Source organism: Drosophila gunungcola (assembly GCF_025200985.1).
Source record: "Drosophila gunungcola strain Sukarami chromosome 3L unlocalized genomic scaffold, Dgunungcola_SK_2 000031F, whole genome shotgun sequence".
Classification (NCBI taxonomy): Eukaryota; Metazoa; Arthropoda; class Insecta; order Diptera; family Drosophilidae; genus Drosophila; species Drosophila gunungcola.
Genome location: NW_026453183.1, coordinates 96832 through 114686, shown reverse-complemented (window position 1 = coordinate 114686; position 17855 = coordinate 96832). Strand labels below are relative to the sequence as shown.

Here is a 17855-nt window from a genome sequence, read left to right as displayed (position 1 = left end):
GCCGCTATGGCCGCCTGCGCCAGGAAGACGTATGTCTCCTGTGCTCCCGCGAATTCGGGCAAGCACTTTACGGCGTCCTGAGGTTCGCTACATTGAACGGTGACCTCTATCTCTATGGCTTTATATGTTCTTAACTGAGGGGTCTGGGCTGGAGCTGACGTGGTGTTGACTGCCGCCACTCGCACGGCCAATTCCTCAATTTGATTCCTAACGGCTTGCTCCCTCAGCTGGCTTTGGGCGGTCTGTTCTGCATGGGCATTGCTAAAGACGGCCTGTATAACAGCTCGGAGCTGCTCGGGATCCATTTTTGAAGGGAGGCTGGGGTCCTTAGTATTGGGGTTGAGGTGTGGAGCTTTCCCTCACTCTCGGACTCTGAGTCTCTCGAGTATTGCTTCTTGTTTCTATATTCGAGAAACGGATTACTTATGGGCAGCTGGATTTAATAGCAGAGAAATTCGCGCGCATAAGCCAAAGTGCTCCACAAACAAAGACAAAGTCGAAAGACTTTGGGCTTTGTATTTCCTTTCAATATGCGGGACAATAAAAACACCAACAATGTCTGCAGGGTGAACAAATGTGCGGCCGCTGCATTAAATTAAATTTAGAACACAGAGAAAAAAATTCACTGAAACGGCAGGCGAAATAGCGATGCGCCGTTACACAGAAAGAAAAGTTATGAGGCATTATTTTAACTAATAAATTTATTATGTTGTTAAATAATTTCGCATTGAAAATTAAAGTTTTTATAATTTGTTTGCTTAAAATCCTGCCAATCACACCAAAAGAAATAGTTTTTCTTGAAATAAAATGTTTACTGGAGTATTTGGGTAAATTTCCTCCACCGGACACAATAAAAAATAACCTAACTGTGGCTGTTAAATTATAAATTATAAATACTGAGATTTTCCAAAAACTCACTTCACACTCGTATTTATGTATGTATTTTAAATTTTTTGCTTTGTTGTTACAGGGACAGAATTTAATGCTTGTCTTCCCTGAGACTTTACATAAGTTTTTGGTCGAAGACATATAAGATTTGGCGAAGGATCCACTTACATGTTTTGTGAATTGTGTGTTCGTTTCTTTTAAACTTCCAAATTTTTGATTTATCCGTGGGTAAAAAGTTACCACTAGTTGAACGCCAATTAAAATATTAGTGAGATGAACGGTCCTGTCCTCTCCTGTCCTCTCGGCGTGGGTATACGTCAGGTCCACTGCTGCCTGTAGGTTGCTGGTTGCTGGCTGCAGGCTGCTGGTTGTTGGTTGTTGGCTGCTGACTGCTGGCTGCAGGCTGCTGGTTGTTGGTTGTTGGCTACTCAGTCAGTGTTCAAATGATAAATTGTTTAATTTAAATCAGAACGGAACTTAAGGGATTGACTTAAAGCTAACAGAGGCTCGCAGCGGCCACGCAAATATGCAGTGTTTGCCGTATGGGCACGAGCATCCGACTTATTGCATGGTCAGCGATTTGGCCGGAGCGATGTTGTTTACGTAAACTGTGGTCAACGACTTTGGTTTGGCTGGCCACAGTAAACTTGCATAAAAAAGAACACGATCAATTATTGAACAACACAAAAAACGGCAAAATCAAATATATGACAAGAATATAAAAGATTTTAAATAATAGCCTGATTCCATTGGCGCATTAAAACGCATTTAGCCTAATGCGCATTTATTTACACAGAGAATCCCATAAGGCTAAATGCTGCACTTAAAATAAATGCGGTTATTAAATGCGATTAAAAACCATTTTCCCCGATGTCTTTTGAATATAAAATCTATTTTGTATATTAATGACTGAAACCTAGAGCGCACGCTGCAAACCACAATGCATTACTGCTGGATCTCTGGCATAAAATAACTCCCACATATACGAGGATCCTTGTCCTTTTTAGAAACTGTGGTGGTCTCCATTGCAAACCCGTCATAACAACGCAATCAGCTTCTCTTCCTTGTCTTCCAAGTTGGCAAATGCCTCGGTCGCATTATAGATGTCCTGCTGAGCATTAAAGAGTTTAGTTAACTAACTTATGTTCATTAATTTTAATTATTTCTTTTGGATTTGCCAAAATTGTGAAGTAAACAAACCCAGATCAGCTGTTCGTGGCACTCATTAATTCATAGATCATACATTTCCCAAATTTTATTTAATATTTTAATCTTTATTTAACAGTGACATTAGTGGACTTTTCAAATGTGCCTGATTCCATTGGCGCATTAGCATTTAGCTAATGCTACTCCGACATGTGAGTGGCACGAACAACTGATCTGGGCTTGTTTACTTTTGAACTGTCGGAAATCAGAAGGAAATGAATTAAAAATCATGAATATGAGCAAGTTTACGGATATCCTTAGTGCTCAGCAGGTCATCCATAATGCTATCGAGGCATTTGCCAACTTAGGCGAAAAGAAAGGGAAGCTGATGGTGTTTTTTGACGGGTTTGCAATGCAGACCACCATAGTTTCTTAAATAGGCAAGATTCCCCGTATATGTGGGAGTCATTTCCTACCAGAGATCCAGCAGTAACGCATTGTGGTACTGCGAGCAGAATTTGCAGCGTGCGCTCTAGGTTTTAGTCATTTTTATACAAAATAGATTTTATATTCAAAAGACATCAAGAATTGCACCAACCTTGCATATAGAAAACAGCTGTTGTAGTGGTGGCACGATCAAAATATCGTTAAACATCGGTATTTTCGGGGAGAATTGTTTTTAATCGCATTTAATAATCACATTTGTTTTATATGCGACATTTAGCCGGATTCCCTGCGTAAATAAATGCGCATTAGGCTAAATGCGTTTTAATGCGCCAATGGAATCAGGCTATAACACTTTTCTTTTTATTAAGTATAATATTCTTCAAGTTTTATTTTTTTAACAAAAACCGCATTACTTTATTAAAAGTTATCAATCTAAAATAAAAGTATTAATTTGATTGATTAACATTTTAATATTCCTTTATATTTTACAACATATTATCGATATAAGAACACAAAAAAAAATTATATATTATAATAAAATAACTTCATATATTACGTTATTTTTTAAAAGGAGGGATATGTAGTGTGCATGTACCATCGGCAACAATGTTAGCCAAATCTGCAGGATCAGCACTCTTTAAGTGCAAACGTAATTTGACACACGCCATCAGCGCCGACTGCACAGCAGATAGAACTAAGCTAAGCTAAGAACACAGACCGAGCACTCAAGAAATGACAGCGAAACGATTAACATAATAAAGAGCTTAGAATAATAAAATAACAAAAGATCATTTTAAATTATACATATGTTAACACATTCACGCCAAGACTTTACAGTTGCACCGAAAAAACATCGGGTAAATATCGGCTAGAATCGTGCGGCTAGGAACGTTAATTCATTATCCAGGAACGACAAAACCTTATAGCCCAGTCCCACAGGGCCCATCCAAGCGAAACGTTTGGGAATTTTGATATATTGATGAAATCACAATGGCGTATGCAGAATTTTTTGAGGAGGGTATTTTTTATTATCGGACTCTTTTAGAAGTATTTTCTCCAGTTTTTATTTCATTTTAATGCTTTATTGATTAGTGGTTAAATAATTATATTATTTTGGTCCATAACGGACCATCTGTCAAAGATATTGTTGATGGTACTCTGTGGGACTAGGCCATAACTGGCCGTTGTTAATTTTACGGACAGTGTACAAAAAAGTACATTCGTATTTCGTTCGCTCTCCTGTGTCAAACTGGTGCTAGTACTGTAGCTTGACACTGACATTGAATTTAGTAAATAAATTAAATAAAATGGAAACGAGCGTGTTGGAATGGAAAAAAGTTGATCTTTTCCATATAACCGCTTTACCGTCAGTAAAATGCCTGAACACGTCAGAAATATCGTGTTACTGCTTTAACAAATCCAAATCAACAACTGACGACATAAAAATAAGAATAGTGATTTGCGATCAAAACAAAAATATTCACATATACTTTTCGAGTTGGGAGTGTATTACGTTTAAGTCTCAGCCCGCACGGAACACGATAAGACTTTGTTCCCTTACTTCAAATAACTTGCTAGCAACTGCTACCCAGGATACCAATTATGGAATTCATATTGATCTATACGATTTAAGAAGATTAACAAAAAAGCAAGGAGCTCCAATTATTGCATCTGCATATATGCAAGTCGCGAGTGCTGCTTCTTGCATTGATGCAGAAGTCGTCGATGAAAAATTACTTGCATTAGCAATAGGCTTCGAAAGTGGTGATATTCTTTTGCATTATGGAAAAATTAGCCGACTCTTTTCTGCCAACATTCGCCAACACTTTGTATCTGGATGCCCAATAAATGGAGTTCATTTCGACATTAAAGCTAAGCAAATGGATATTCTAACCAAAATTATATTCGTAATTTGTTCTCAAGGAGTTTATTGTTTCGTGTTAAAAGATAAAAGCTGCATGGATAAACAATTTGTACTTGATAATGATAATGATTCAAAATATATCAACCATTGCTGCACGATTCGTAAGGCTGGTGACGAAGATTTTGAAGAGTCTATGTTGGCAGTGGGACGTGAAGATGCTGTGTATTGCTACACCAACGATGGAAGGGGTCCCTGTTTTGCTATTCGAGGCACAAAGAAATGTCTTGCTTGGGTGGGTCATTATCTTGTCGTCGCTGTCAATCCTATAAAATCAAATTCAAACCAAAGCATCTCGACTCTATTTGTTGTAGATACCGAAAACAAAATGATAGTTTTTCAAAAGCAATTTCAAGATTTGTTTTGTATAATCTGTGAAAAGGGCTTTTGCTATATTATAAGTAACACTGTTCACGAAAATACTTGCAACGCCTTTATATTAGAAGAGCACAACATGAGAAATAAAATACACCTCCTAATTGAAAAAAATATGTACGATATAGCATTGAGGTTTTTAAATCGAGAAGGCTGTATTTCCTCACCGGAAACTGCTTTAGTACGGTTTCACTACGGAAACTATTTACTTTTAAAAGGCGACATAAGTAGAGCAGTTCAAGAATTTATTAAAACAATTGGTTTTGTTAAGCCATATGCTGTAATTTCCAAACTTTTATATTCCCGATATAATTGTTATCTTATAGACTACTTATCTGAATGGGGAAAATATGATAAGTCTTCAAAGCATCAAGCAAAACTCATGGAATGCTGCATTAATCGTAAGCAAATTCAACACAAAATGCAGAAGATTAGGGATCGACTTGAACCTTTAAGTACTACAAGCCCTTTGGACTTAAAAAATCTTTCAGATTTATCAAAAATGTATTTCGAGTGTACACTTCAAAACCAGGACAAAGTTGAAGATTTATTGCAACGGTTTTTGGAATATGGATCGGAAACGCTAATAGTAGACCCCACTACCTATTTGGAGAATATTAATTCGGAAAATGTTAAAAAATTCAAAAATATTCTTTCTTTTTTTTCTATTTTGAAAGATTATAACGATTATTGTTCCAAAATGCTAGCTAAGATCATTGAAACGTTTCCAGCCTGTGATGAAAAGTTATATTTTTATTTACTAATTCTGTATCTTGCCTTATGGCGAGGTAACAAAGTTTCTACATGTTTTGTTCTGAACTTTTTAAAAAAAGAGAGGTTACGTTTAGACAAGGTTTTAATTATTTGTAGACTTTTTTCATTTTTAAGTGGAATAAAAGCAATTCCTAACAACCAGCAGAACGCTGAAGTTTTTCAATATGAAACAGTAAATAAATGTATAGATACCTTAATTAAAAACAATCCAGAAGTCGGTTTAGATTTGAATATAAGTAAAAACTCATTTCTTATGATTTTAAAAAGTATGTGTTCCAATGATCAAATAAAAGTATTGAAGATTAAACCTGTATTCAAGGAACAAAATATGCGTCGTGTATTGGATTCTTCAAATGAACAACAGTTGGTTGCAAATTTAAATGATAAGATTAAGAGATCTGGTTGCGTACTAGCTCTCTACACAAACAATCCTATAGAATTTCGTAATGATAAATGTAATATTTGCCATGAAACCTTGAACATGCAAACCATTTATTTTCTTTGCCAACATTCCTTTCATAAGGATTGTCTTAATTACAATTCGGCAAAACGTCATGATCAACTAATATGTGTTGTTTGCGAAACAAAAAAACAAATGTCTGATTCAAAAAACAGAAACAAATTTAACTTGGATTCTTCAAATATTATTGCTGCAATTGCAAATGTAGTAGGCTTAGGAGTTATGAAACTAGGAACTGAAAGTATGATTGAAAAATAAAACCAATAGATAAATAAAATATTCGTTTTGATTAAAACTAATACTCTAATTCTAGTATACTTAAAATAGTTGTTAATATATTTCCATGTATTTTTTATTTTAATAAAACAATCAACGGTATTTAATAACTTGTGAAGCGATTCATTAACATGCAAACAGTGGGGGTTTTTTTAGGGGTTGTGGGATGATGATCACGTAAACTTTTTATATTCAGCCCTGTTCCAGTTTTTACTTCCAAAAGATTTAGACGGATTCGAATTTCACAGACCTGTTCCAATTTTCACTTCCGAAATATTTGCACGGAATCTAAGTTCCGTTTGTTAACTCTCTGTTAAGTTCCGCGAAAAACTCACGGAAACTTTTCGCCAAGCATTTGGCATACGGATTCAGATCCGTCTGAACAGAAATTAGTTCTTTTAAAATACTTTGCGATAATATAAAGTGCAAATGATATTTTTACCTTATTCTTTGATGTTTTTAAACATTGTTGCATAATAGATTTGGTTAATAGTAATATATTTGACTTTTTAAAAATAATTTTGTGATGGCACCTCAGAATCGCTTTAGTTCTTACTATCTTGAGTTTTGCAAATCCGCCGCACTTGTTCTAGTTTCCGAACGAATTTGATAGAAACAAAGCAAAGGTTGTCATGGTACACTTGTTTTTAGCAAGCGCTTTTCGGTTTGTTTTTATATGGTTAGAAGTTTAAATTATCTTAGTTTAGTATAAAGCTGTTTTGGTTCTTATTACCCTTTAATTTAATGTACTAATTGTGCAAAGCGAGACCTTTTTCATCATCTTTGGCAACACTGGTGCCAAGCAGCTAATTAACACGAGTTGTTCAACACTTTTGTTGGTCAGTTTCCATCAGAAGAATCAACAGAATCAACTATCCGAGGTAGACGTGTTTCCGATCGCTCCGCCGAGCGATTACAAATCTAATAACAAATACGAAGATTTAAATAAATTAATCTAAATAACAATGTCTGCGGGTACGTTATTGAAAAGTGCCAACAGCAAGCCAGTGAGTCAAAGTCGTGTACAACAACAACAACAGCAAGACGCGCGTCGACTGTCTTCGCTTCAACTGTCTTCGTCTTCGAAAAATAATGCATACCTAGCAATTGTCTCATCGGAGACAGTAAATAACATAACAACTAGTGCAATGTCGCCGCCCGCTACTCAGAGAGCTCGGTCTCTTTCGCCAGCACCATTTACCAACTCAAGCTGCGCTGCTCCAACTCAGTCATGGAGTTCGCAATGCCCTTCCCCCCTTCCACCCATAGACGCACCGACTACATCAGCTTGTGCGTTCACTAATACGATGCCCTCAATAACAACTGTCGTATCGACTACAACAACAACAACTTCAACATCGACCAACGTGTGGCCGATTTTGGCATCGCGAACAATATTAGCTTCTGCTGCAGAGCTCTCACAATCTACGCTTGTACAGACTGGGATCGATCGGTATGTACAAATAAAAAGAAAACTTATTCCGCAAAAAGCTAAAAAAGCAAATTTGCCTAAACTTACGAAAACTTCAAACAACACCACTAAGGCAACTTCTGGAAACAAATTTGCCATACTTGGCGAGCAAGAAAAAGATGACGGTCAACCACCCCAAGCCAATAAAATTGTAAAGCCACCACCTATCTACATTAGCGATCAAAATTGTTCAGATCTAATCAATATACTCAAGCAAAAAATTGGGCAAAACAACTTTTATATTACTATTTTAAAAAGAGGTAATATATCTGAAACCAAGCTCCAGATCACTAATGAAGCCAACTACCGCTCTGTAACAAACTTCCTGGACGGTGAGCGTGTTAATTATTACACCTACCAACTCAAAAGTAGCAAAGGACTTCAAGTTGTAATAAAGGGTATCGAGTCAACCGTGTAGCAACTGTGGTGGAAACCACACTGCTAATTGCAGGGGATGCCCCGTCTATAAAGAGATCAAGAGTCGGCTCAACCAGAGGCGCCAACAACCATCCTCCGCCCAACAGGTTGCTCAGCCAAATCTTTACATTCCTTCGCAAGCCACTCCTAGAGTTTCGTTTGCGGCTGCATTTCGATACCCTGGATTGCCGCCTACAAGAACTGCTCAACCCGAAGCATTACAGCCCCACCCGCCTTTACCAAAACCGAAATATACTCCGCTTCCAGAGCAAAACGCTCAAAGACCAACAAAACCAGACTTACACTCCACACATACAAAACAGCATCGAAGCTACTTTAGCTACACTCACGAACATCATGCTTCAATGCAAGGTACCCTCCAGGAACTTATGAAACTTCTAATCAAACAAAAGTCAACTTAAATGAATCCCTTAAGAATATGCTTTTGGAACACTAACGGTGCTTCGCAGCATAGACTTGAACTTCTACAGTTCTTAAACAACCAGGACATCGATATCATGCTCCTCTTAGAAACGCACATAACCAATAAAAACCATTTCTATCTCACTGGCTACATCTTCTATGCAAGCAACAACCCAGACGGCAAAGCTCACGGAGGGACCGGAATCCTTATCAAACAGCGCATTAGGCATCACCCTCTGGAGGCGTTTGCTTACAACCACATACAGGCCACATCCCTACGAATCAACATAACCAGCGGTCCAGTCACCCTAATGGCTGTGTATTGTCCCCCACGATTTAATATTTCTGAGAACGAATTTTTAGGCTTTTACAACTCATTCGGTAACTGTTTTATAGCTGCCGGTGACTATAATGCGAAACACCACTACTGGAGCTCTCGTCTTATTAACCCCAAAGGACGCCAATTATACAACGCTATTATCAAACCCGGTAATAAGCCCGACTTTGTTTCACCAGGTACTCCCACATACTGGCCAGCAGATCCGAACAAAAAACCAGACATTATCGATTTTGCTGTAACTAGGAGAGTGCCGTCCAGGCTGATACATGTTGAAACTCTGGCGGAACTGTCATCTGACCACTCGCCGGTTTTACTCTGTCTATCTGAACATCCACAGTTTGTAGAACGACCACAATTTCTGACATCCAATAAAACAAACTGGCTAAAGTATAAAAAGTATATAAGCTCACACTTTGAAATCGAAACTTAAATCTCCTGTGAAGCTGATATTGAAGACTCACTTAAACATATAACGGATGTAATGTCCTCTGCTGCCAAACACTCTACACCCGAACTTTCAGCCTCATCCCCCCCAAAAACTACACGTACAACTACACAGATCCAGTCGCTCCTTCAAGAAAAGCGGCGACTTCGCCGAGACTGGCACACCGCTCCCCAGCCACTAAACAAAGGTTTAAAGAAGCTTGTCGGAAGTTGTCTAAAGCTTTACTAACTGAAAAGAATCAGTCTCAACGTGCCTATAAAGCCCACCTTTGGCCCTCAGCAACAAATTTCCACCCAAACATTCAACCACCAATAGAACCCGATTTCCAATTAGATCACCAACAGGCGGATGGGCCCGTAGTGACGAGGAAAAGGCCAACATATTCGCCTCTTACTTAAAAAATGTCTTCCAACCTCATCCGCCGACAAACCAATTCACTTTACCAAACATCTCACCAGCGGAGCCTTGCTCCACAATAATTCTTGAATCAAGCACAATCATAAAAGCCATTGCAAAAAAGATGAATCCAAAAAGAGTCCCTGGCCATGATTTGATTTCGCCTAAAATGATAATTGAATTGCCCCTATGCGCAGTCAAAAGCATAACCACCATATTCAACTCAATTCTTAAATGGGTCTATTTTCCCACACAATGGAAAAAGTCTGTTATTACAATGATACCAAAACCAGGCAAAGACAAATCCCAACCGTCCTTCCGTCCCTATCAACGCTATTTGAAAAACTGCTTTTGTGCCACCTCAGAACACACCTCCAAAATGACAGAGCGATCCCCCTACATCAGTTTGGCTTCAGGGAAAATCACGGAACTACCGAACAGGTAAATCGCATAACAGCTGAAATAAGCACAGCGTTTGAATGCAGGGAATACTGCAGTGCCTTATTCCTAGACATATCTCAAGCCTTCGACCCACAAATTACTTTAATCTTACCTTAACGACAGAGTATTTGCTGTCAGATGCAAACATTTCTTCTCCGCCAACCACAAAATCGAAGCTGGAGTACCCCAAGGAAGTGTGCTCGGACTGATCTTGTATGTCCCTTACACGGCTGACATTCCCACAAGCAGTCAGACAACTCTATCCACCTTTGCTGATGACACAGCTATAACCAGTCGTTCAAAATGTCCAAAAACAGCAACAGCGTATTTAAAAAACCACGTGGGAGCCGTAGATAAATGGCTAGCAGATTGGCGCATACAAGTCAACGAACAAAAATGCAAACATATTACGTTTACACTCAATCGGGCAACCTGCCCACCACTGGCCCTAAACAACAAACAAATCCCCCAAGCCGACGAATTCACATACCTGGGCATCCACTTAGACAGGCGGCTTACCTGGAGAAAGCACATTGAAGCGAAGAAGATTTCTCTAAAACTCAAGGCCAACAGTTTCCACTGGCTCATCAATTCCCGCTCACCCCTGCTACTGGATCTCAAAGTAGTTATTTACAACTCTTGTTTAAAGCCAACCTGAACTCTGGGAAAACGCAAGCAGGAGCAACATAGAAATCATCCAACGAATATAGTCGAAGATACTGCGAACAATAACTGGGGCCCCCTGGTATATTCGGAACGCAAATATCCACAGATGAAATTGATAGTAAGGTCTCGAAGTACGAAGCTAGACTATCAATACATCCAAACCAACTAGCCAGGCAGCTCAGGCGGCTCAGTAACCACTCTCGGTTACAGCGCAACGACCGCCCACTCATGCCCAACTTAGGGCCATTAACCAATTAACAATTATAATACAGTATAGGTTAAGATTTGAATATTTATTGTAAGTCTCTTCTAGAGAAGATTCAATAAACTTATAAAACGTAAAAAAAAAAGTTTCACACTGCCTTTAAAATAAGTAGAATTTGTTATTTTGGGCTTCCATTGATTTTTTTTTACTGATTTTAACACTAATGTGTGCACCAATAATGAACAAATATTAAGAACAGCAGAAGGCTTTTGTTAAGAGCAGTAGCGGCAGTCAGCTGTTTTTTCCCCCAAATACTTGTTTCCCTAGGAAATTTGTTAGCAAGCAAGGGAACTTTGATTATGTTAAGGATAATCTGCCTGGATTCTCTAAAATGACCCAAGTTACTTCAGGCGTCCCACAAGGAAGCCACCTTTGCCCACTTCTGCTTACCTTATTTATTTACGATCACCTTCTAGTTTTGACAAAGTCGCCGGTCCTCAAGCACGCAGATGACGTTAAGTTATGTCTGCAACATAGCGTTATTTCCCTCTGTTCAGACTTACAAACGGACATTAATGCTTTTCAAACATGGTGTTCTGTAAATCTATTGGACTTAAATAGCACTACATGCAAAGAAATTAATAATTGTTATATTTTTTTTCTATTACCAGTTACAACAACTGGATCGGCGTTCTCAAACCGTGTAAAATTTTATTTTTTTAATCTGATACTTATTATTTGCCATAGGAACATCTTATCAGTGCCAGATTTCGCGCAGTTATATTTTGCAATTTTGGTGCGCTAGCAAGGGTTCAAGCTCTAAAACATTTAAAGAAATTTTTAATTTACTACAATCTTACATCGAAAATCACGGCTATGCATTTGACCATGGTAAAAATATTTAAAAGCACAAAATCCATTTTAGAAAAATCATTTCAGTAATGGTTCTGTGTTTGAATTAACATTTTTTTTTTTTAAATAACATTATTTAAACGACAATAACAACAGTTTAATGTAATAAACTGTTGTTATTGTCGTTTAAAATAATAATTTTTTTGTTATTTAATGATGTATTATTAAATTCGAATATATATATTAAAAGTTAAGCGTTTAGTATATTCATGTTGAAAATAACTAATGTTGCATAACCTTAGGAGTCTGCTTTAATTTGATACTTTAAATTGGCGCGAAGATAAAGCTTATATACGTGCCAATTTTATATATATAGCATCAATATGGAATTATTTAGCTGCAGAAAAAATTTCAAGCTGGTATCTCTATTGGAAGTATTTTGGACGCCTTCTGCATACAAGACCGTCGAATGTGGCATAGGTTCTATTCAACCATGGTTTGACTTACAAACAGGTATGTTAAATGGCTCCGTTGCTCTTAGACACCTACCAGGGACAGATAAATTAATACTACCACTAACCATACAACATATAGACTGGTCATTTCATTCAACGAATTTGGACACAAAAAATTTTTATCGACAGGCCCCCGGTGCTCTCAGCAGCAGGCCCCGGCGCTTCGTGTGCATTCGGGATTTTTGCTCTCTCATTCTTATTCTCATTTTTATGCTCGCGCATTGCACGAGTTCAGCCGTTCAGTCGCAAAGAGGCGCATTTTGAAGAAGGTTGCCCTGCGTTTGAATTGGTCTTTGTATGTATGTATGCATTCTCATACACGGGAGCATATGTGCGTTTATTTCATTTCGGCGCATCAACAATATTTTGTCTTTTACTACTTTTCAAACTTAGTACCCTAAGAATATGGACGTATTTACTAACCCTATTTAAGTTAAAGTTAAGTTAAAGTTAAAGTTAAAGTTAAAGTTAAAGTTAAAGTTAAAGTTAAAGTTAAAGTTAAAGTTAAAGTTAAAGTTAAAGTTAAAGTTAAAGTTAAAGTTAAAGTTAAAGTTAAAGTTAAAGTTAAAGTTAAAGTTAAAGTTAAAGTTAAAGTTAAAGTTAAAGTTAAAGTTAAAGTTAAAGTTAAAGTTAAGTTAAAGTTAAAGTTAAAGTTAAAGTTAAAGTTAAAGTTAAAGTTAAAGTTAAAGTTAAAGTTAAAGTTAAAGTTAAAGTTAAAGTTAAAGTTAAAGTTAAAGTTAAAGTTAAAGTTAAAGTTAAAGTTAAAGTTAAAGTTAAAGTTAAAGTTAAAGTTAAAGTTAAAGTTAAAGTTAAAGTTAAAGTTAAAGTTAAAGTTAAAGTTAAAGTTAAAGTTAAAGTTAAAGTTAAAGTTAAAGTTAAAGTTAAAGTTAAAGTTAAAGTTAAAGTTAAAGTTAAAGTTAAAGTTAAAGTTAAAGTTAAGTTAAAGTTAAAGTTAAAGTTAAAGTTAAAGTTAAAGTTAAAGTTAAAGTTAAAGTTAAAGTTAAAGTTAAAGTTAAAGTTAAAGTTAAAGTTAAAGTTAAAGTTAAAGTTAAAGTTAAAGTTAAAGTTAAAGTTAAAGTAAAGTTAAAGTTAAAGTTAAAGTTAAAGTTAAAGTTAAAGTTAAAGTTAAAGTTAAAGTTAAAGTTAAAGTTAAAGTTAAAGTTAAAGTTAAAGTTAAAGTTAAAGTTAAAGTTAAAGTTAAAGTTAAAGTTAAAGTTAAAGTTAAAGTTAAGTTAAAGTTAAAGTTAAAGTTAAAGTTAAAGTTAAAGTTAAAGTTAAAGTTAAAGTTAAAGTTAAAGTTAAAGTTAAAGTTAAAGTTAAAGTTAAAGTTAAAGTTAAAGTTAAAGTTAAAGTTAAAGTTAAAGTTAAAGTTAAAGTTAAAGTTAAAGTTAAAGTTAAAGTTAAAGTTAAAGTTAAAGTTAAAGTTAAAGTTAAAGTTAAAGTTAAAGTTAAAGTTAAAGTTAAAGTTAAAGTTAAAGTTAAAGTTAAAGTTAAAGTTAAAGTTAAAGTTAAAGTTAAAGTTAAAGTTAAAGTTAAAGTTAAAGTTAAAGTTAAAGTTAAAGTTAAAGTTAAAGTTAAAGTTAAAGTTAAAGTTAAAGTTAAAGTTAAAGTTAAAGTTAAAGTTAAAGTTAAAGTTAAAGTTAAAGTTAAAGTTAAAGTTAAAGTTAAAGTTAAAGTTAAAGTTAAAGTTAAAGTTAAAGTTAAAGTTAAAGTTAAAGTTAAAGTTAAAGTTAAAGTTAAAGTTAAAGTTAAAGTTAAAGTTAAAGTTAAAGTTAAAGTTAAAGTTAAAGTTAAAGTTAAAGTTAAAGTTAAAGTTAAAGTTAAAGTTAAAGTTAAAGTTAAAGTTAAAGTTAAAGTTAAAGTTAAAGTAAGTTAAAGTTAAAGTTAAAGTTAAAGTTAAAGTTAAAGTTAAAGTTAAAGTTAAAGTTAAAGTTAAAGTTAAAGTTAAAGTAGGGCCTGCAAGGCGTACTTGGAGAGATAACAAAGGGATTTATCGCTAAGATAGTCTTAATATCTTCAACAGGTAGAGCTCGCACCAGAAAATAAGCCCCTAAAGAAACACGAAGTGCGACCGACAATGTGCGAACTGCCAAAAAAGTAACCATACAAGGTGATACTGTAAACTGCGCCCGGTAAGTGTAGTTTGCGGAGAGCTTAATGGCTCCGCATGCCCAGCGAGTAAAGATGACTGCAACTCAAAAAAGTGCGAAAACTGCGGTGGCAATCACACTGCTATCTACAGAGGTTGTCCAGTTTAAATGGAGCTGAAAAGTCGGTTCCATCAGAGAGGAATAAAAAGTTGACAGCTTCCAGACCAAACCCTGAAGTCTTCTTCTTGACTGCAGCCAGATCCTCACTAGGACCTACACTTTGACAAAAATGTGACATTCGCAAGCGCTTTAAAATCAGGACTGGCTACCCTTGTCTCAAAATGTTCATTTCTGCAATCAGCATATCAAGAACCGAACACGGCTCAGCAGCATCAATCGCCGGAGCAGCCAAAAGCATTTTGAAACTATGATATGCAGACTATCACGTGCAAAACCGTCTTAACATTTTTGGGAATCAAACTTTATTTTATTGTGTTTTCAGTTAACTTGAATCAGGCAAGGACCAGGTCGCCTGAGAGGTTTGAGTCCAGAGGAAACCGATTGATCAAGAGGGGGGAGGGGGCGAACAGACCAGATCCGCAAAAGCCGACGCTATCCGTTTGAACCAGGCAATAACCAGGTCGCTCGAGAGGTTCAAGTCTGTACGGATTCCACAAATACAAGGGCGGGAGGACTGAATCTATCTCTCTGGCCGACGCAATCCGTTTGTACTAGGCATGCTCGAGAGGTTCGAGTCCAGAGAGAGAGAGAGAGGAATCAGGAAGACAATTTTTTTCGTCTGTCTAGAATAAAGATCTATTCGTCTGTCTGTGAGCGAGACTACCTGATTCCAACGACTGGGAGTGACTTCTACGGGGAATCAGCACTCCGGTGGAGGCTGTAGTACTGGGAAGAGGTGTAACGAACATGGGAATGTGTGTTAGGCGCGCCGTACTCTGCCTACTGGGTTCGGCTGTGCTCAGGGAAAATTCAATCTGTGCCGCGCGGCCATTAATGGCCAGTAATGGTTTAATTATTCAGAATTACGGTTTAAATTTTATTAAAATCAGAAAAGGATATCGTAAAGCTGCCATAGGAACGATTGAATAATTCAGAGAAAAATCATCATAGTTTAATTGAGTTGAATTGAGTTGATTTTATAACTCCGCAGTGGAAAGAACGGTCGCTGTGTATCCATCCCTGAGGACGAACAGCTACGGTCCATTGGAGAAAGGAGAAGAAAGTGTCTTTTGTTAAAAGAAGAATAGGCACTATAAATAACCCAGACCTTGAGACAGCCAAAACACACGATAATTTATTGTTTTTAAAATGTAAGTTAAAATTTAAAATCATTAAAACAACAGAAAAACAAATAAATAAATAAATGAGCAAGAAAATTAAAATAAAATTATTTTACTTTTCAATATTGTGCGCCTAAGCACTACGGAACTGTTGCCACAACTCCGTAACATGGTTAAACAGTGTTATGTCGGTGTATTGGTGCCCAGTCCAAAGGACTTGTCCTATGTAGGTACGCTGGTTGCCGTCTAAGCTCGCCGGACGTGGTGGATTCTTTGGAAACCACTCCCTCCCCGGCATGATGACAATAAATTTATCGTGACTTAGGAAAAAGATAGAACTCGTTTAGTTAGTTTTGTCATTTGTCGTCGCTGCCCACAAGCTTCTCAAAACGCTAGCTAGAGCGCTTGCCCGAATTTCGATCAGCAGAGTTTGGCTGTTTTAGTCTGCCCCTTCATACGTTCCGTATGCCAATGCATCGCCGCCGGCCACTGCAATGCGATCCCCTATTGTCAATGTCGTCATTCGCAGGCTCCCCCTTTTATGGACGTTTACCAAGACATTATTGAGTTCTGCTTCACTTTATAATTTATTGAAAAGATTTTTATTTAACTGACAAATAAAAGTGTAAATTTAGGTGCAAAATTAATTAATGTGAGAAATTATCTAAGCTTTATATATACTATTTGTATTCACGTGCAATAAAACTGTTAGGGATGCACATCAATTCAAAAATAATATTTGGAGTTACATGACTTTAAATTTAATATATGAGGTAATATATACGTCGGAACGCCGACTTTCTCAATGAATTCCGCGGCTTTGCGAGCCGTGCGTTTTCTCGGCTGTGTCATTTCGTGACCGCACCTCGGTCAATCAGAACTCCCTTTTATATACCGCCAAAAATGGCCAACATCCTCTTTTACTCGCACAGACCTCTGTAAGGCTTAACGCAAAAAACGAGTGGCAATCCTAGATTTAGGTATATACGCATATATATATATATATATATTTATAAAAGGGCGCTTGACAGTAAGTCGAACGCAACGCACTTACCCCTTTTTATTTCCATCCATATATATTATTTCCATTTATATATGTATATATACATATTTTATAAAAGGGCGCTTGACGGTAAGTCGAATGCAACGAAATTACCCCTTTTTATTTCCATCGACGAAAGCTCTCATTGTGGTGTTCTGGGTTCGAAAAATGAATTATACACATATGCATAAATATATGTAAACCAGTGCAAATTCACTCAACACTAATGATAAATTGTTGATTTAATTTATTTAACAAAAAATTATGTTATATGACATTTCTTGAAATTGGTCAATGTTGGTAATTTTTCACAAAAAAAAAGTATTCGCTATATTGCGATACGAATTGCGGAGAAGAGAAAAGCGAAAACGGCACTCGCGTTGTTTGACGGTGGCTTATAGCAGTGGTTTCTCCCGGTGTTTCCAACTACAAGCATTGGTATTTTGCTTGCATTCAATTGTTCATTTATTATTGTTGGGTGCTGTTGAATGTTCAAACTAGTCTTATATTGTCGAAATAAATAGTTATGATGTAAGTTGTGCACGGGTTGATATTTTTGTGCTGGCTACTTTCTGGCCAATTGGAAGTGACAACTACCATTCTCTCCAGTCCGTGTCCGTGGTCCCGACGAATCTGCACAGATCGCTGGTACATCCGGACGAAAATCTGAAGCAATACAAGCATCAAGAGTCCAGTAATGAGTCACAAAACATTGTAGACTTTAGTGATGTCCTCCTTGTGATCTACGATTTCAATACAATATTGTCACATCCCTTCGAGGCTGTGGATCCCAAGATATATCAATAGTGGGTTTCTATCGGGTTCCAAATTAGATCACTGTATTGGTCAATTTCGGTGCTTCGCCTCCTGCACTTCACAGTGTCTCCTGTCTCTGGTTGTTTATTATTTTTTTATTTTTCTTTAGTTTTTATCCACAGATGAAATTGATAGTAAGGTCTCGAAG

The 17855-nt window shown here is 36.6% G+C and overlaps 1 protein-coding gene across 1 annotated transcript; it reads left to right on the top strand.

The window, feature by feature from the left end:
- Positions 1-3571: 3571 nt before the first annotated feature.
- Positions 3572-6397, top strand: LOC128260243 (vacuolar protein sorting-associated protein 11 homolog). Its single transcript, XM_052993068.1, has one exon. The coding sequence runs from the start codon at positions 3789-3791 to the stop codon at positions 6267-6269; it is 2481 nt and encodes an 826-aa protein (XP_052849028.1). The 5' UTR covers positions 3572-3788; the 3' UTR covers positions 6270-6397.
- The last annotated feature ends 11458 nt before the right edge of the window (positions 6398-17855 follow it).

Excerpts from the sequence above, each read along its gene's own strand:
- LOC128260243 (XM_052993068.1), top strand. The coding sequence starts at position 3,789 with ATGGAAACGAGCGTGTTGGAATGGAAAAAAGTTGATCTTTTCCATATA.